We start from the raw sequence: 20,217 nt of genomic DNA, 5'->3' as shown, positions 1-20,217 counted from the left end.
TTTGAGCAATTATAGCAAAGGAAATTTTCTAAACTAGACACCATAATGATGAAAGACTAGTATTTTGACGAACTTTATAGTAGTGAATCAATTTGGTTTCCCAAACGTCTTTTAGCTTTAGGCCTGTTGTGTTACTGAAATTACTACTTTGATAGCGCAATAGGTTGGCATTTTTTCAACTGTTAGACAATTTTTCCAATTTCGTCATTTTTTATTTTTAATATCTAATTTGATTTGCAATATTGGGATATGGGTGTAAATGAAAGCAATGATGACTCCAATATTGGCAAGAGTTAAAACTGGCTTATTCAACTTTATTTTTCAATTCCGCGTGGTCCGAGAATTTTAAAGGCCGACTTCCAGCGAAAAGGGTTCTAGCGAACTGAAAACCGAGCATCGAGACTAACTATGAAGCGACCGTGCCGATTTTCGAAGCCCCGCTGGGTGAAAAGTTGGAAGGAACTGAAAGCGGTGCAATGTTGTTCTTGCGAACTGAAGATGAACAATAGAAATCCTTTTAAATTGATTTCCTCTCGAATTTTTGCTTTTCCCCGAAGGAAATTCTCTATTGTGTATCTTCAGTTCGCTAGAACCACATTGCACGACTTTCAGTTAGCTAGAACCCTTCCATCTTTTACCCGGGCGGCGATTCGAAAATCGGCACGGTCGCTCCATTGTTAGTCTCGATGCTCGGTTTTCAGTTCGCTAGAACTCTTTTCGATGGAAGTCGGCTTTTAAGACGCTGAACTCTGCAAAGTTTATATAGCTTCCAGACATACTACGACACTAAAAATATTGTATCGTCTTTAACCCTATTAACAAAGTCTTAGGTTGAAGGAAACCGAATTTACCGAAAGTCACCCCAGTAATCCAGTTCGACAAGAATAGCGTATCGAGGTTAGCTAAAATTAAAATGTACAAACAAGTTTAGTGTACAAGATGGCAAGATTTGAATTCGCGACAAAATTATGCTCTTTTAATTGAAATCAAATTAGTAAGAGAATAGTCCACGAGCCCATTCTTGTAGCAGAAAATATGTTGAATGTTTCCAAAAGCAGAAGTCCATTGAATTAGCCTAGGAAGTAGCCTCTCCCTTTTTTTTTTCTTTTTTTAAGCAAAACCGTTCCCGGTCCCTTTAGAGATCCAGCGTTCATGGGCTGAAGAAGTCACGCCCCACTCACGTGAAGAAATATTTCAAACAGGGTTACTGCGTTAGGAACGGGCAAAAGAAACGAACCTCCCCCCCCCCGATCTATGGAGTTAGAGGGAGTTCTTAACCTAGCAGAGACGAACGCCATACCAGCTATTGTAATTGTTTACTTACTAGAGGTTAATTTAATGGACTTTTGCCAATAGTTAATAGTCCAAATGGAAGTGGTATACATTATGAATAAAATGTGTCGCTAAATCTTAAATTTTATTTGTTATTAGTGTATATTGTTCTATGATTTCTATCAGTGAACCATGGATCAACACAGTGAAGTTGAGTGAACTAAACGCTGGCAAAAAAAATCTTTTTTTGACGCTGGGAGTAAGAATATCGGTATCGGGTACCATTAAATTAATAATTCTAGCAATATCGAAGCGAGGAGCAATACAACTTATTTTCATAATTCGTCCGCCAAACTATAAAAAGTTTAATGCCTGGGGTACTAGTGGTCTCCGTGACCACCAATTAAAATCCCTTGCGCATTGAGAGCGTAGAATAATAAATGGACATTGACCAGTTTAATTAATATAAAAATAAAAAACCTTTGGACTTCCCCCGTGACACGATCAACTTGTACCAAGTTTCAAAATATTCCTCGCACTGACGCGTAATCGAGTGGGCTATGACTAGGTCACCAACCCAGTACAGGCCAGTTTACTAATTGCAAATCTTAAAATTTGCAATTGAAAAAAAAAATTTAAAGTACATGTGTTCACCCTAGTTGACTGGTAAATTTATTGGACATTGTCCACTGGCGTGTGCATAAATAGTGTAGCATCTTCATAGTCAAGCTATCAAAAGTTCCTCCTGTGCTTATTTCCGGCCCTGGACTGCTGAGTGCCTGACAGCCTGAGTGAGTGAGTCCCACTGTCCCACAGACTTAGAAATAAGGATAATTTTTAAACTAGTCCTTGGGACCAGTGACCCCCCCTAGTGTCCTAAATAATAAACTGGTCTCCGGTCCCAGCCTTTGTTCTCCTATAGATTTGCAATTAATAAACTGGTCCCGAGGACCAGTAACCCCCACTTTTTGAATTAAAAAACTATTCCAAGCAATTAATAAACTGGTTTTGGACCAGTGGACGTCAGGCTTGGAAATAAGGTTTATTTCTGAACTAGTCCTCCGGACCAGTGACCCCTGGGGTACGTTCAGTAACGAAAATTTCAAGGAAATCGCTGTTTTCTTGATGTGTGGTTGATGGGCTCGAGACGTCACAGTGACGTAAAAGGCTGTTGAACGGAAAAGTGACATTTTGAAGTTAGCGCTGTTTTAGAAATAGGAGTTGGGGAAACGTCTTGCTGGCCCTCAAAACGTTACGAAGCGCAAATGGCTCTTTTTAATTATAAACGAGCTCGCAAATAATGAAATTGTTCAAGAAAATTATGCCTATTTGAATGATAGAAGTAGTTTTGTAAAGAAAACTAAATTACTAATACAATTACTGTAGGAATAACATTGTTGGAATTTAATTTTTAAATCCCGCGCAAACTTTTCGTCTGCCAAGTGTACAACAGTCAAGCGCTACGTCACGCCATCAAAAAAACCATATCGATTAGATGGTTTTTTGATGGGCAAGCGCTGAGCATCATGACGTCAAAACCGGAAACGTGAAAAAGCGTACAGTAGGAAAAATCTCACATCGCTTAGTAAGCGCTGCCATCAAAGAGGGTTACTGAACGTACCCTTGATGTCTTAAATATGAAACTGGTCCTGGGACCAGTGACCCTTCCCCTATTTATTTTTCTACTGGTCCCAGGATTTGTTGTCGTTCTCTCTTCTAAAAAAATCTCTCTCGGCCTAGGGTTGTATACACAACTGGACTCATGGAGTCGAAATTTATGTTAAAATGAAAATAATTAAAGAGGTCCCCATATCAATTTTTAATAAAAGTAGGAATTAATAAACTAGTCATTGGGACCAGTGACCCTCACGTTTTGAATAAAAAAAGTGGTCCAAGCTATTAATAAACTGGTTTTTGACCTGTAAACCTGTCTTATTTCCTAGCCTGGTCCAGTGGACGTCAGGGCTCTACATAAGGCACTAGTCTACTAAAATAAATCGAAATCTGGGGTTCACTAGTCAACTTGACTAGTAAAAAAATGTCCCAAATATTCGTAAACCATGCGTCTCACTAGTCAGTGATTACTAAAATAAAATGGGATAGGGGGACTCACTAGTCAGGCTGACTACTAAAAAAAATATCCTTATGTAGAGCCCTGGTGGACGTGTGCTATTTCTAAGTCTGCTGTCCCACACTTCAAAGTCGTCTGCTTGTTTTTGTTAGAAAGCCCGAGATCGGCGAAGTTTCGTACTCCGTTCTTTTGTAATTCTGGGCGTTCTTCAACATTTTTAAAGTTCTCCAAGCAAGGTAATTTTTATAGTTTTCGGTATTTTAAACCTGAATCTTAGTTATATACTTTGTAACATATAGCTTTAGGCATATATCACAGGCGCAGTATCAAAAGCATAGTATCTCTATGATCAAAAGCTGTGGTTCTATCAATGAGATAGAATATATATATTAAACCTAGAGTCACAACGTGAAATCTCGAGATCGACGTTTCGCGATACACCTTTTGTCGAGCATGAATCTTTATCAAATACGGATGGCGCCACCTATTGATCATTTGAAAAACTTTATTACCGTCTGCTGCTATAATCTGCGTAACCAGTCAAGATAGTTTTTTAAACGCTTTAAATAAAATACGCGAGTTAAATAATAAAAACTTTAGTCCATTTTAATCTAATAAAGAGATGAAATGAAAATCATAACGATGTTTCTGATTGCAAATAAGCGAGTGAAAGTTGTAATTAGTTCCGATAGAGGCTCACAGATGGCGCTGTCATGTTTTGATAAACGCGCTTAATAAAAGCAATGTGTTTCGCGGTAAGCCGATTTGAATTGTAACTCTATCTATCTCATTGGGTTCTATGGCATGACATATGCCTTTAGGCCTTGGCAAAATTTAGTGTATAGTGTGCTACCACGAAGCTAGGGGGGGAAACTGTGACGTCAATATTGGGTCCCGAATTTGTATTGCCCAAGCTGACGACGTCTCTCGACTGCCAATATGGTCGCCTGAAAATAAGGTAAGAGATAAGAGCATGTGACGTCACTACAAAATTCGTGGCAACACACTATTGAGTTACTTTTTTTTCCCTTCTTGTTTTGGGTTTAATTGAGGGTTTCAGACGTTAAACGTGCACTTAAATACTGCAGAAGAAAACTCGCGTCGAACTAAAGGGAAAATGAAAAGCTAATGGCCAATAAGAGAGAAATAGAAATGAAAAAAGAGATGGAAGAAGTTAAAGAATGCAATTAAAGCATTAACTTACAGCTGTCTAATTTGCAAAAGAGTATGACGTCCATGAAATACCAACAGCTTCATAGGAGCATTGAGGCACATTCCTATTATAGAGGCCGTTTTCCATAGCGGGAAATGTTTAAGTAGGATAGTAGTGAAAATTGTAGTATTCCCCCTACGCGGAAAAGCAAAACCTATGATGGAGAAAATAGTTTGAATTGCTACATTGTGGCGACTAACAATAGGTGGATGTGCCCAGGTGTTTGTTATGATCAGCCTCACAAATTGCCGCCTTTTCCAAAATATGGCTATTTTACTGTCTACCTACGGTGAAAAGAGGCGCATACTTAGCTTTTCGTGAATAAACTGGAAAAACAAATGGGGGAGCAATACATTGGCCTTTTAACTAAGCGCTTTAAGTGGCCTAATTGCGAGGCCAGTACAGAATGAACATGCAAAACGAAATGTTGGAGTAATACATTGGTCTTTTAACTAGGGTCCTAAGAGACCTAATAGCGAGGCCAGTACAAATATATCCTTACGTTCAACTGAGATTAGACCAGGTTTGGTTAGGTTAGATTTAGGCCATGCGGATGGTAAGCTTGTTTTTAAAATTTCATGGCGGGCCTCTCAACAGGGTTCGTACACGACCTGGAAACCCTGGAAAAGTCAAGGAAAATTAAAATGAGCCTAAAAGGTCAGGGAAATTGAAAAAATGTCAGGGAAAATTATGTTGGAGGGAAATTGAAAGTCTGAGTATAAGGGTAACCAGAAAATGTGTTGTTTGAGATCTGACCAAATTCGCGCAGCTTGTTTTTCTCGCTCCGATTATTTATGATTTATTTGGATAAAGTTAAATTTGAAGGCCATAGTTGGCTTATTTTTATAACAATAACAACTCGTGCAAAAATGATTCGAGTGATTTCATGTATTTACGCCATCTAAGTTATTGCAAATGGTCAGGGAAATTTATGGAATCTAGTCAGGGAAACCTTGAAAAGTTAGGGAATTTCATTCCAAAGATTTTGTACGAACCCTGTCTCAAGTAGGCGTCGGTAGTGGCCTATACTTGAGGGGCCAGTAGAGAATAAACATGCAAAATGAAACTAGGGAAGTAGTGAAGATGCAAATAGCTTCCTTGCAGGCTGATATAAAGAGAATTAATACGGACCAATCGTTCAATATGCGAAAGTTTCGCGGGCTGAAATTGCAACTGTCTGATTTAAAACAGAACCTGATCTCAGTGCAATCATTCCGTCACAAAAAATATATGATAACCTAAATTAGAACTTCTTTTAATTTTACTTTATATTGATAAGAATTAAATGTACCCAAATATTTTTGATATGAATTTGTTGTCCTTTATTTTTTCTTTGGGACGTCACGTTACATGATAGTAAGATCCTGTTAATGTTAACATAAGTTCATAAGATATTTTTGCAGTCCAGATCTCGAACTAGCTATCAGTAAATCTCATTGCGAAGTATAGTTAGTGTCATACTTATGGAACATATAAACTTAGGATGTTAAATAATGACGAAGATCAGAGCCTTAAATAGGGCGATAGGGCAGCTTGTTGTTGGACAATTAGGTCTCAGAATATGGTCCCATTATTGGAATTAAAGCTTTTTTTGACAATGGATATTCCAAATAAAGAAACATTTTTACAACTTTTGGACAATAAATACCGTAATTTCCCCGTTTTTGCTAAAATGGGTTTAGGACGACACTAGGCCATTAAATTCCCAAGGTACTTAACCATGTAGTCAGTACGCCGAAAGTGCTAATTAATATTCTTTTTTTTCAGGGTGCGATCTCGGCTGCAAGTTAGAAAAAGAGTAGAAAATTGAGCCAAGTACACGTATGCAATGTTTGGTGAAGAATTATTGACGGCTGCTTGTAAGGGGAAAAAAGATGAGATTGTCTGGTTGTTAAACCGTGGTGCCAATATTAACTATGCTGATCGGTTTCGTCAAACCGCGTTACACTGCGCTTGTAATGGAAGGCATTTTGATGTGGCATTACTGCTTATTGAAAGGGGTGCAGATATAAATGCCGCTAATGAATGGCGTAAAACACCGTTAATGGTGTCTTTACGGGGTAGAGTCGATGTGGCCAACTCTCTTTTGGATAAAGCTGCCAAAGTAGACGCTGTTAATGATGAAGAGGAAACGGGATTAAAACTGGCTTGCGGATATGGACAATCCAATGTGGCATTGCTGCTCATTGAAAAAGGTGCAAATGTTAATCTGTCTGATGCAAATGGGACATCACCATTAATGAGTGCTTGCAAATGGAATGTAGTCGATGTGGTCAAGTCTCTTTTGAATAAAGGTGCCAATATCGACGCCGTTAATAATAAGTGGGAAACGGCATTACAATTGGCTTGCTATTATGGAAGATCCCATGCGGCATTACTGCTTATTGAAAAAGGCGCCAATGTTAATCTGGCTGATGCAGATGGGACAACAGCGTTAATGAGTGCGTCCGAACGTAATCTTATCGATGTTAGCAAGTCTCTCTTGAATAAAGGCGCGAATGTTAATGTTAGTAATAACAAGGGTCTGACTGCATTGCATCGCGCTACTTCATATGAAACAGTCGTTGCTCTATTCGAAAAAGAAGCGGATATTCACGCTATTGATAATGAAGGCCGTAATGCTTTGCATCGCGCTGCCGAACGTGGCAACGTCGACGTCGTTAGTTTCCTTCTGTCTAAAGGATCGCGTTATAACACGGTGGACATAAATGGGAAAACGCCTTTGGATTTGGCTGGAGATAATGACTTCGCTAAAGTGATGGAAATCATTAACAACAAAAAGGAGAGTGAAAAGGATTCCGACGTGGTTAAAGAATCAGAAACATTTAAGCAAGAGTTGGGAGAACTGAAAGTCACACTGGATGAATTACTGAAGCAGACGGAAAAGGACAAGTTGGAGGCAACCAAAAGACAATGTGAATTGAAAGAACAATTAAGAGAATTGAAAGCAAATTTGGAAAATGACAAATTGGAGGCAACTATGAGAGAACTTGAAATGAGAGCGCGGATCGACAAATTGAAAGTGGAACCTACCATATTCAATCGCCGTTTTTTGGACAATTTTGGTCTAACATTTTCAAAAGTTGTCTTATATTTTCCTTTAGTTTTGCTATTCGCTTTTGTGAATTTTTCTATTCCGCTGTTGTTTATCCTGTATTTCTTGTAATTTAACGTATCGATTCAACTTTCCCTCGGAATTTCAAAATGATTAATAATATTTTCGACTTGAAATTTACCATTTTCTTTTTACAATAAAACTTTTGCAACGATGCCAAAGTGTCATCGTAATTAGGTCCCACTTGAAATGGAAATAAAGAATAACATAGTGCGCTCCAAACTACTTCTTTTTAATTTTAGAGTTCCTCCGCGAACTTTCGTTTCGCAACCACTTCTTAGTTCCTAATTGCACAAGCAAAATCATAAATTGACGCTATAGAATAAAGAATCGCGCGGTGAAGTTTGTATGGTTTTATAATGGAAATTGGACTTGTAAGGTTGAGAATAGGCCACCGAGATATTTTTTAAATCACTCGCAACAGTTCCAAGTTAGGGTTGTGAAGATAATAACTCTTAAATATAACACGGTATTATTTTGCTCTTAAATTTCGAAAATAAAAGAAATTTTACAAAATTACATTTAAATATGATACTTTTTGAATTTAAAATTTTGAAAAATTCTTTGATATTTGTACTTACAGCTTTAATACCATAAATCAGATTTGATGTTATTCCTCGAAACATTTCGTGTCAAAGTAATTTTTTTTTAAACATTCAACTTGTTAAGTCAAAAGTTGAGTAATTTTTTATAGTTTTTGTTTTAATGATTTGTCATTTTCTTATTACCTCTCCGTGTGACGTAGTCCAGGAGAGGTTCTGTAACGGCCGTGTCTGTGTGTGTGTCTGTCTGTGTGTGTGTCTGTCTGTGTGTCTGTCTGTCTGTCCGTTGTTACACCCACGTGACCGCGTTCGCAGTTTGCGTATCGGAGCAAACGTGTTCGCCATTTCCGAACTGCTTTCACAGTCACGGAAATGGCTCCTCTACTTGAGTTCTCACACCACCATCTTCTGGTCTTTGTCCATCCCACACGGACACCAGTCTGTTCTTACTGGCTTCTAATCACCACCATCTTCTGCTCTTTGTCAATCCCACATTGACACCAGTCTGCACTTACACTGGCTTCTAACACCACCATCCACTGGTCTTCCGTCTATTCCACATAGACACCAATCTGTATCATTGGCTTCTACTCCATTATCATCGTTTGGTTTTAGGATATACGCGGCGATCAGCTAGGGTTACGAGAAACGTCTAGCCTCCCTAAGGTGGGATCGCCACCAAAGGTTTTCGCAATTGCGCTTTTTCCTTACTATTATAATGGAAACGAATCGTATATATACCCCAAATTTGAAAAAAGCGGGCAAGAGGGGTACCCTTAACTTTAAACGTCAATATTAGCAAAGTTTGAGAAGATAATAGGTATAACTTTATTTTAAACGATTTAACTATTATTAATGTTAATTATTGAAGATTAAAATAATTAAAAATAATTATATTTATTTAAATATTAAAGATAAACCTCTGGTGCAAAGAGAGAGATTATCATTGCCTCCTATATCTACCAAGGCCCGTGCATGCGATATATTTCCTTCATTGCCTCTTATATCTATCAAGGCCCGTGCATTGTGATATATTTCATTCATTGCCTCCTATATCTATCAAGGCCCGTGCATTGCGATATATTTTTCAAAACAACAACAAAAATGGGAAACCCCAACTCAGAAACATAATAACGTTTTCATTGGATACTTTAAGTTTATATAATCTTCTTGACACGGAGAGGTAATATTTTGGTTTTCCCAACTTGTTTTTTATTTAATCTCAATATTTGTTACGTTGCCATATTTGTGTTATCCTTGTATTAATACACAATTTCCAAGACTTATTTTATTGCCATTTTTAATTTTTAAGTGAAAATCAATTATTTTTTAAATTGGCAAATTTGCTCAATTTTGATTATCATTTAAATGTACTAAGAGTGTTTCAATAAATTGCTTCGCCGATTGATTCGCATTATATTTTAATTTATCATTATAATTTTATTTGTATTTTCATTTCACCATGACGCGTGACCTTTCCAAGATGCTCATGAACTAAGCAAACAACAAAGGTACAATCCGCTCTAAAATATTTTATATCCGATGAATATCGTGTTACATCGTAAAATTACCCTCGCAAAGTCATGTTTTCTTGTACAGTCCTATTCTAGCCTAAGAAAAGATTTCTTTTCATTTGCGAAATGAGTTGGTTTTTACGCATAGCAGCAGGAAGAAGGCAATAATCAATACAATATTCGATAACTGTTCAACCATTTCTGACTACGTTTCATGGCGCGAACATTGTCACAATTATATATCGCCCTTTACTTGTGAAATTTAGGCTTAATATAGTTGCGTTGGAGAGGCTGATTCAATACCGAATCATGGTGGCACCTGGTAAAACAAGACGACCCAAGGGCTCGTAATAACAGCCACATCGTACCATACTTAACAGGAGTACAGAAAATTTTATTGAATAACCCGTCGATGCGCTACTGTTTTAAAATTATTACTGAATTTTTTTTTTACTTAAGTTATAAGTATACTGTGACACGAACGGAAAACGTGAGTGAGTACCCCCTGGATGCACATCCTTTATCAGTGGTAAAACGAAATACCCATTAAAAGAAGTACAGATAATCACAGTAAATAGCCCCTCGATGCCCTAACAAAAATTATAGCCCCCTTATCCTTACTTCAATAAATTTACTTATGTTATAATTATAATATCCGGGGCCCGGTACGCGACAATTTGGTCTCGCCGTTATGGTCTCGCCGATTTGGTCTCGCCGTTTTGGTCTCGCCGATTTGGTCTCGGGACAAATGTGCCTTGCAATGCTGCAATCTTACGAAAAACAAGGACTAGATGTCCAGTTCCACTCCATGAGGAGTCTTTGTATCTTGGCATCACGTGATGTCTGTGACGTATTTAAAATAATTTTTACCCACCCGCCCAGGTATTCTATGCAGTTCCTTTAATACCATTTTAAATATAACGTCGGTAAATACTTGCTTTTGCCTTTTAAAATTTTCCCTCGATTTCATTGAATTTTGAAATAGGGGAGCGTGATTGAAAGCGTGAAACCCTTATTGTCCACGGGTGACAATATTAAGGAGTATTAAACCTTCCATTTAAATTAAGGCAATACTAAAATCCTCTCTAGCTTTAAATATATCGAGCAAACTTAAACCACAATTCACAAAGCTTAACCTTACCTGTACAATTAAATGCAATGCTTATACTGACAATTAAAATCCCCATCCTTTTAAAATACACAAACGAAAAATATCACCTCACCACAATTCTCTTACATTCACTCTCCCTTCAATGAAGAACGAAAACTTTTATACTGCCAAAGGCAAAAAATAACCATTTCTTCGGTTAGATCTGAAATAACCATTTCTTTGGGTAACTCTGACCACATTCCAAATCGCGAAAAACTACAACTACTACTACCACCACCACCACCACAGGCTCGCGGGACAAACTAATAGCCTCATCGTATATATACGATGTGGCTAAAAACCTATGAACAAACCCTTCCGCGTAGAGTTTGCAAGTTTGACGAGGTTACCGGTAATAGTTAGTATTAAAATTATTTATTTCGCAAATAATTATATTTCCTTTCAACCCTGTAGGCCAGCCTACAAGACCTTACAATACGTAAAAACGATAATAAATAATTTTCATTTAAGCAATTAGCAAAGGAAATGTTTTAAACTAGAGACCATAATGATGAAAGACTAGTATGTTGATGAACGTTATAGTAGTGAATTGCGCTTTAGGCCTATTGTATTACTGAAATTACTACTTTGATAGCGCAATAGGTTAGCTGTGTCCAGTATAGCGCCCCTTCCTCCAACACGTAGCGAATAGTTTAAATTATCTTATTGGCTCACTTAAACTACGTTTTGATGACGTTGCTGACGGGGACGGCAAAAATAAGGGGGTCCGGGACTTTGAAGCGCTCCCAGATATTACTCTCTGTTCTCCATTCCTACTTCTAAAATTAAATCTATCCCCGGTGGATGTGATAATAATTGGTATTAATTTTAATTTGGCGTGTGTTTAATACTGATTATATTGTTTCCCGTTTTGATTTCTCTCTCTCTCTGTCTGTCTCTCTCTCTCTCTCTCTCTCTCTCTCTCTCTCTCTCTCACTCACTCACTCACTCTTATAGCGGATGTGTTCCCATCTTGATAATAAATATTTATATATATATTGAAACGGAAAAAACGATATGAATTTTTAGTGCATGCATAGCGACTATATGGTTACTAACCAACATTCTTGGCGGGGAGTTGCTAACGGTGGTTTAGATGTAGTCGTGGGTGACGTAATATTTGACTAAGTTTATAAATATTTCCATCCCATTTTTTACGTGACGCTAAGATTACGAAGTGATTGTATGGGTTTAGGTTTATCAAAAGCAAATAGAGTTAATAGAAAGTGTCGTCCAGACCACATTCCGTCTTAAGCAGACGATACTCAGCTTAAGACCCCACCCCTTTCTTAGGCGCCAGTAGGTCATTTCTTAGAAACTTATATAGGAAATTATTAACCTATGATAAAGTGGGAGTAAAAGTATAATATTGGCGTGTTATGGAAACTAAAAAGATAAGGTATAAATTGCCTTCGTTATGGAGCTTGGTTTCATCTCAAGAAAAGTAAGAAAAAGGGGGGTTCCGTTCTTTTTTATTTTGTATCCTTGGGCCCCCACTTTTTCCTTTTCCTTCTGATTAAAAACATACTTCCTAACCGGGAAAATATACCAGTAATATAAATTATACTTCATGGATGGAGTGCAATTTATAAGCATTTCAAACTCAACACACTTAAGCATTGCGTTGTATTTTTATATCTGAATTTCACACTCCTTGTAAAAAGATAAGATGTAGTTTATTATTGCTCGTGGATTCTTCGGCTATATATTTGGCTTGTGTGTGTCGGTTTACTTAGTGTTATTTTTGTCTGCATCAAACATGTCATTTGTTTATGACTATGGACCATAGTCATAAGCAAACGACATGTTTGATGCGGACAAACTTTAACACTAAGTAAACAGACACACAACCCTGGTCAGTTCTTTTTCCCTGATTGGGTCAAAATCGATCTTTTTTCTTCTCCTCTGGTAAGTAGCTATTAATTAAAAAGTTAATTTATTTGATTGCTTTAGAGCAAAAATATTTGCCCGATATATTATTTTTTGGTGAAAATTCACTTAGTTTAAAATTAAGTCCCGTGACAATATTATTTTTATTAAAGGGAATGGTTTTCCCCCATAGAGAATTATTGAATTAGGAGTAGAATCAATTTAACCTGCACATATCAAATTATTAGTTCATCTATAGCTGCTGGTATTATTAATTTCTTTATTAAATAGTCTATGTAGTATGCTAGCTATCGCTTTGAGACTCCATTGACGGGGCTGTCGAAAGAGGGGGCAATTGGGTTAGTTTTCCCAGGGGCCCGGGTCACCTGCAGGGCTGGCAAACTCTCTATATGGTTCTGGATTCGTTAATTGTAGGCTGGTAGTCATTGCAATGTAGGCATTCTTTTTGATTTACTTTCAAAGTGGCGTTACAATTATTCCGACTCCTGGTATGGGTCCATGGTACACTCTCTTGTTCTTCCCGCGTAAGCGCCGCCTCTGCCCCAATCCCGAGTGGACGATCCGATGACATCGTTGTTTCTACAACCTGAACCATACCATTCTCACTCCAGGACAGAATGCAGCATTCTTATTTAAGCACCCCCCCCCGTAGACTTAGTTCACCAACTAAATGTAACGCAGGGTTGCCACGGGTCAGGGGAAAACCTGGAGAAGTCAGGGAATTTAAAAATCATGGATTGAAAAGGTCAGGGAATAGTCAGGGGAATTGAAAATGAACCTAAAAAGTCAGTGAAAAATATATTGGAGGGAAATTAAAGTCTGGATAACCAGGGTTGGCAAGTTTGTGCCGGGGTGGAAAAAACCTGGGTAAAACCGGTGGCAAAAACTACATTCGCGGTTTTTTCCTGGTTTCTATTTAAAGTATTTGACTAATTACTCGTTAAATATTCGCGAAAAGGGAGGGGGGGTTCTTTGCTAGGAGCTTAGAAAATATCGTGTAGCTCCTCCAGGCACATGTAACGTAACGTACTTCATGTGTAAAGCCTAATCGGCTTCCGCTACTACCCACCCCTATTCAGAATTATTCTCTCTCATCTGAAACCTTTTAAAAGCCTATCATTCTAGTTAATACCAACTGAAATTCCTTGGTGGTCGCTGTTGCTACAGTGCTGCGTGCTATTAAATGAATCTAGCCCTACCTTTAATACCAAAAAACTCAGATTAGATATAGAAATAGCTCGACTCAAAAATGTCCGGCAAATAACCGAAACCATACACAAGGAACTTGATGATAAAAAAGAATCAACTTTTTTATATTGAGTGTTAAATAAAAAAAAGGCAGGCGGGCAGGCAGGCGGGAATTGAATTGAACAACCAGGAGTTAGTTGCAAGGCCTCATGGTCATCCTCTTTTCACTAGAAGCATCATCATCATGGATTGTCAGAGGGTGGTCCTTTTTTTCTTCTTTTTCGGTGACAAGACCGCGCCGTTTTCAACTAGTCTTTTTTTTTCTTTTTTTTTTTTTTTGCTTCTGCTCGTAGCTGTTAGTAGAATTATTTTTTATCCAAAGGGTTGGCTTGGGTTGGGCTGGGGTATGGTATTTGACGGGAATGGACAGCGTAGAACGGAAACGCATAATGTGGTAGTGGTGGTGGGATACAAGTTCTGTTCACAGTTTCGTTTATATAAGGACGGTTCGAAGGATTTGGCCACTGCTATGCAATTTAGCACGTTTTATAGTAGGGTTTATACTGAATCTGGTTGGGCGGGAGTTATTGTTCTCCCTGTACATAAATGAAATACAGAACTCCTTGTCTCACAGCCAAGTACACCTATTCGCAGATGATGCCGCTACCTTAACAGAGTCAGATGACATCACAACCTTAACAAAGCAAATGGACGATGACGTACTTAACTTGGAAAATGCGCTAAACAGCCTGGCACTACGTCTACAAAAATCCAAATGCGTATTCATGATATTTGCTAACCATCAGAAAAAGCTCCGCGAGATCGAAACTACCCAAAAATTGCCCAAGTCCGGATTGGTACGAGTCAAATCATTTTGCTATCTCGGGTTGATGCTACAAGAAACACTCCAGTTCAGCTGCCACATCGATCATACCAGGAAAAAAGTTGAACGTCGGTTGTGGTGCATTCGGTCACTAAAGCCAACTCTAAACGTACAATTACTGAACATCCTTTATAAGGCAATAGTGCAACCACTCTTTGATTATGGGGACCTGATATTCAACGCTGCAGCAGCAACTCAATTAAAAATATTACAAGTTCAACAAAATAGGGCAGCCAAGATTATCATAGGTGTTCCCAAGCGGTCATCAGCTTCTGCGGCACTGGAGAAGTTAGGTTGGCTGAATCTTAAACAACCCTATCTCTTGCACCTCTACACATTTATGTACAAAGTGCACAACAACCTGACTCCCGGATATATACAAGACATCTTCAATTTAACCAGGAACGGGCATTGTTACTCTACAAGACAAAGTGACACTGGCTACACTTTACCACAGGTCAAAACAGAGATCCAAAGGAAAAGTATCATATACCAAGGTCCCCTACACTGGAACAAGTTACCGGCAGAACTCACGTCGGAAAACCTAACAATAACGCAATTTAAACATAAAATACATAAACTTCTTACCTAATGTATAAAAGATTTTAATATAACGAGTTTTACTTTTACTTTTTACTCTAAAAAAAGAAAAAAGAAAAAAAACCTTGTAAACTTAAGCTGACTAATGGACCCATCTGGAAAGCAACTGTATTCCAGTTGAGATGACACTCCAATAAAGCCATTTTATTATTATTATTATTCATTCTTTGGGGGCGATCTTGGGTTGGCGCGTTACAAGTTCACAACAAAGCAAGGGCAAATGGTGGTGATGGAAAGTGAGAAGCTTGCACTGGGAATTTTCTTAGTGAGAAGTACGATGTTTGCGACGTGCTACCCAAGTCTTGATCTCACTAGCTTCTTTGGCTAGACTCTAGAGACCAATCAGCGCTCTACTTTTAATATTATATTACCTTTTTGAATTTCTCTATAAGAGACTGTCGTTTAAGTATGTTATAGCCCCATTTCTTACCATTCCAAGGATACTAAATACTCGTGGATACAACAATAAGTACTTGAGATATAAACAAAACATGAAATAAATATCCATCATTGTTCTCTCCATCCCTTATGAAATCCTGTAAGCTGGGTTTAAGACGCTTAAGTAGAGAACCAGAATGTATCGGAACCCTGATTTGTTAGCGACCCCGTTATGTCCAAAAACTCCCGAGACGAGCTAAGAATTAAAGAAGGTTGAATGAAGGAAAGAGAGGCGCTCGGCGGCTCAAGTTGGTATCGGTAGAAGTGTCTTTCTAAAGCCCTATCGAATAGTAGACAAGCTTCCTTTTTTATTTCTCGCGTCCCACCATCCGATAAAAAAGTAAAGAAATAAAGAATATCCCTATCCTGTGATGCACCGAACGCCCCACTTACCACCACTGCTACCATGCCAGAAATGGTATTCTATGGTAGCTACCTCCAGACCGATTCCTTTCTGGAGCAGGGCCACCCGTGGACCGAAAGTCTTATCTTTTTTAGACCGAATTCATTCCGTTTTCTAACATAGACATAAGCTAATAATAATACTATAAGTTTACAAGTGGTCTCTTAAAATTACAATCTCTAGGAATTTAACACTTGCGAGATCAATGATTCACGTTATAATTTCATTATTTTAGGAAATGGTATCACGGGTGAACTTGACCATCGACCCGGATATTCTGCAATGGGCGAAAAGTGGTTTTGAATTGCCTAAAGATTCACCTGTGACTGAAGAACCACTTGGAAAAGGTAACTACAGTTTCGAGTATTGTCTGGCATACGTGAATTGTTTTTATCATAGTTAGGTTCCTTATCTTACAAAGGGCTGTGCAAATATTAGGGAATTAAATTTTAGAACTCCGTCGAATGTAGTGTGTTTAAAAAAACAAACAGGCTGTAACAAATCATTTAAATATCTTACTCATAATGATACTTGGAACAAAATTATTTTACTTATGCGATATCCCATTCTTATTTTTTTTAAAAAAAGGCAATTATCCAATTCTCACTTTCTTTAGTTGGTAAAGAAAAACGTGTATAAGAGGCTTAAACAAGATGACACAGCTAACAGGATTAAAATCCCCCTCCGTGAGGTCTAAATTCAATTTAAAAAAGCTAGCTATCCATTGGTTCGTTGATTTGAATGTTCTTGACCCTATACACGACTGTGTAGTCAAAGAAAAACTAGGAATGTGGATGGTCCGGAACTTGGGGATTAGTCGGTTGGTTGGTTGCTAGAGTTCTTAGAGCTTATAGAAGTGACTGTTATTAATTTCTGAAGCTTAACCCCTAGTGTCAGTTTGATAACCCAAAAACTTTAGTGACCTTAAATTTCTTTGGCTTGAAGCCTTTGTTGTATATGCACATACTCATTAATTTTCCTTCTTAAGGCAACTATGTGATCAACAGCTCGGAGTCGCACAGACTCCACAGAGTCCATGAGCGCGAATCGAGTGGGCTGTGGAAAAAGTTAAAGCTGTCTGCTAAACGTTCTAACAGAACACTGTGAGTAACTGTGAAATAAAAACATTCATATAAGCCTTGACTGGTAAGAATCTCTATTGAACTGAGGGGAAAACGCTGAATCCTTGTTTATGGCCATGTTTATTATTATCATTAAAATGTTACGTATGTTATCTAATCAGGGAAACTGTACAAAGTATGATGGATTTTGTGAAGGATTGTCGTGTTATGGTCGAACGTTTAAGCTGGTAAGTGATGAATATAATGCAACTTGGGTGTCATTAAGGCGTGTAACGGATCAAAACTTATCGAAACTATTATGCCTTGAAAAGAAAAAGATTGAAGAATAGCCCCTGCTCTCCCAAACTTAATAAATCATATAGCAAATGAAAGCTTACGCCTTCCTCTATTCATTGCAAACCATTATAGTGAGCGCAAACAATAATTAACATTAAAAACTAATTATATATATAGCAGTGCCAAAGGCTTTGCCGGGAGTCGCTGTGATGATACACGCAGCGGCGCCGCACTTAACCAAACCAAACCTAACCTAAGATAACGTGCAAATTATGTAAAAATATAATAATTAACGCGGAATGAATTTTGTTAAAATTAGTAAAAAATTACCTTAAATCATAAATTTTAGGTTAGGTTAGGTTAGGTTAGGTTTGGTTAGGTTAGGTTAGGTTTGGATAGGTTTGGTTAGGTTAGGTTAGGTTTGGATAGGTTTGGTTAGGTTTGGATAGGTTTGGTTAGGTTTGGTTAGGTTAGGTTAGGTTAGGTTAGAATTGGTTTGGTTTGGTTAGGTGCGTTAGTTTTTTAATGTTAATTATTGTTTGCGTTCACTATAATGGTGTGCAATGAATAGAGGAAGGCGTGAGCTTTCATTTGGTATATGATTTATTAAGTTTGGAAGAGCAGGGTCTATTCTTCAATTTTGCCAAGATCTTTCTTGCTATTTCACAAATTAAAAATACTAGCAGAATAAATAATTTATACGAATTAGTGAAATCTGAACCCATTGAAAATGATTCGAGAATTAATGGCCAAGAGTTATCTCTTCCAATTGTGATGCACTGCGTCCAAGGCATGCTGGGTAGAAAAGATATTAGTCAAGAATCGCCTGATTCTGAGCCTCAATATGTTGCGGAGGTTGGCAATACAAACGAAACTGAAATTATCCCAAAAAAGTCTAAAGATAAGGGGTTTATAACGCGAATTACGAATGTATGTGTCCCTAAATTGATATACAGTGACAATTCGCCACTTTGTGTGCCTTCGCCTAAGCTCGAGGTCGAAAACCAATTCAAAATGCCTCTCGACACAACGATGGAAAGTGATTCGTCACGAGAACCTCTTGAGAACAATAATATAATTATCGATTCTTATCGTAAATCGAAAAAGCTTGTGATTTTAAAAGTTCCAATGCTGCATTGCTGCTCGTTGAAATAGGTGCCTATGTTAATCTGACTGATGCAGAAGGGACAACACCCTTAATGAGTGCTTCCAGCCATAATCTACTCAACGAATTAAGAGATTGGAAGACACGCTCTGTCAATTACTGAAGCAAACGGAGAATGACAATTGGAAACGATTACGAGAGAACTTTAATCTAGAGAACAGATCGGCAAACTAAATGTATATCCTAACATATTCAAGCGCTATTTTTTGAGTCTTCGTCTTATGTTTTCAAAAGCTGTCTTAAATTAGTTTAGCAATTAGCTATCATGAATGTATTTCGCTGTTTGTATATCCTGTATTTCCTGAAAATTAACATGCCAATCCCGCATTTCGTGGAAATTTAAAAAAGATTTAACCATAGTTTTGCCTCAAAATGTACCAATGTTTTCTACTAACTTTTAAAAAAATTATTTCCTCCTTTGAACTCCTAAAATCGCGTCGTACGATGTTAATACAAAAAAACCTTGTCAATGTTTCGCTTTGAATGGAAATGAAGAACCTCGGCGAAAGGTTATTACCTAACGACACATGAACCTACTACCTCATTAAAAACTGTTTGAACTAAGAAATCAGAAGAAGTTCATAGATGCGCTGGAACTAAATAAAACAAATCTCATAAATTGATGTGGTGTAGAATGGCACAGTCAATTTCAAGAATATACTCGGTACTTTATGCTTTATGTTTCAAATTTATGTCAAAAGTTCAATAATATATTATAAAGTTAATAAATCTGAAATATGTTTTGCTTTGCTTTTTTTAATGTTCAAATTTAAAGAGAAAACATTTGTTTTAAAATATTACTGTCATTTGAAACTTCAGTAATATTTTTTAAGTTAAAAACTCTGAAATGCAGCAAGTCCTTATTTTGCTTTTTGACTTTTTTTAAATGTTTAAATTCAAAGAGAATTTTTATTTTTGGAACATTTTTATTATTTGATTTAGAAGTAGGAAGTTAGTTGATTTTGAATTTTTTTTTTTTTTTGCAAATTTGCACTTGAAACTTCCATAATCATATAAATGTAGGCCTAGCTGCCAAGAAGTTCTCAGTTTCTTTCAAAAGGTTACATGACAAAAGCATTATTAAATTTTGCATGTTGAAAGTCTAATGTTGAATTTTTTTATTTATCTTAGTTATATTTGCATTTGTAACGTTAGTTAATCTACGTTTCAACTGTGATTCGTATCAAACCTCAGTAGAGTTCAGTGTTCAATTGTCAGGGTGGTAATTTGAGGCATTCGGGAATCCAACCTTTTGCAACTCAACCAAATAACTTCTAAAACCTTCAACTAGTGTTGGTGTCACTGTTATGGGCCGGTAAAATCATTTTTCGCTTTATTCTAGAAGGCCGGTAGTTAAAAAAAAACTAGTTCAAGTATCAAAGTTTCTATCTTAGTAGCGCGGCTTCATCGTTAAG

The 20,217-nt window shown here is 37.4% G+C and overlaps 1 protein-coding gene and 1 long non-coding RNA gene across 2 annotated transcripts; both read left to right on the top strand.

Moving 5' to 3' along the window:
• The first annotated feature begins 3,470 nt into the window (after window positions 1-3,470).
• LOC149718644 (uncharacterized) lies at window positions 3,471-8,391 on the top strand. Its single transcript, XM_089850875.1, has 2 exons — window positions 3,471-3,579; window positions 6,324-8,391. Exon 2 carries the CDS (start codon window positions 6,385-6,387, stop codon window positions 7,720-7,722), a length of 1,338 nt encoding a protein of 445 aa, XP_089707001.1. The 5' UTR covers window positions 3,471-3,579; window positions 6,324-6,384; the 3' UTR covers window positions 7,723-8,391.
• An 8,126-nt stretch (window positions 8,392-16,517) lies between these two features.
• On the top strand, window positions 16,518-17,980 carry LOC149718643 (uncharacterized). Its single transcript, XR_016373956.1, has 3 exons — window positions 16,518-16,626; window positions 17,268-17,382; window positions 17,523-17,980. It is a non-coding gene; the product is annotated as an uncharacterized LOC149718643 (long non-coding RNA).
• Window positions 17,981-20,217: the final 2,237 nt, after the last annotated feature.

The sequence above is a fragment of the Phalangium opilio genome, unplaced genomic scaffold (genome assembly GCF_054372755.1).
Source record: "Phalangium opilio isolate 3A_F unplaced genomic scaffold, DU_Popi_V2 ptg000002l_1, whole genome shotgun sequence".
NCBI classification, from domain to species: Eukaryota; Metazoa; Arthropoda; class Arachnida; order Opiliones; family Phalangiidae; genus Phalangium; species Phalangium opilio.
The sequence above is the reverse complement of the archived record's forward strand: the minus strand, read 5'-3'. Positions and strand labels throughout refer to the sequence as shown.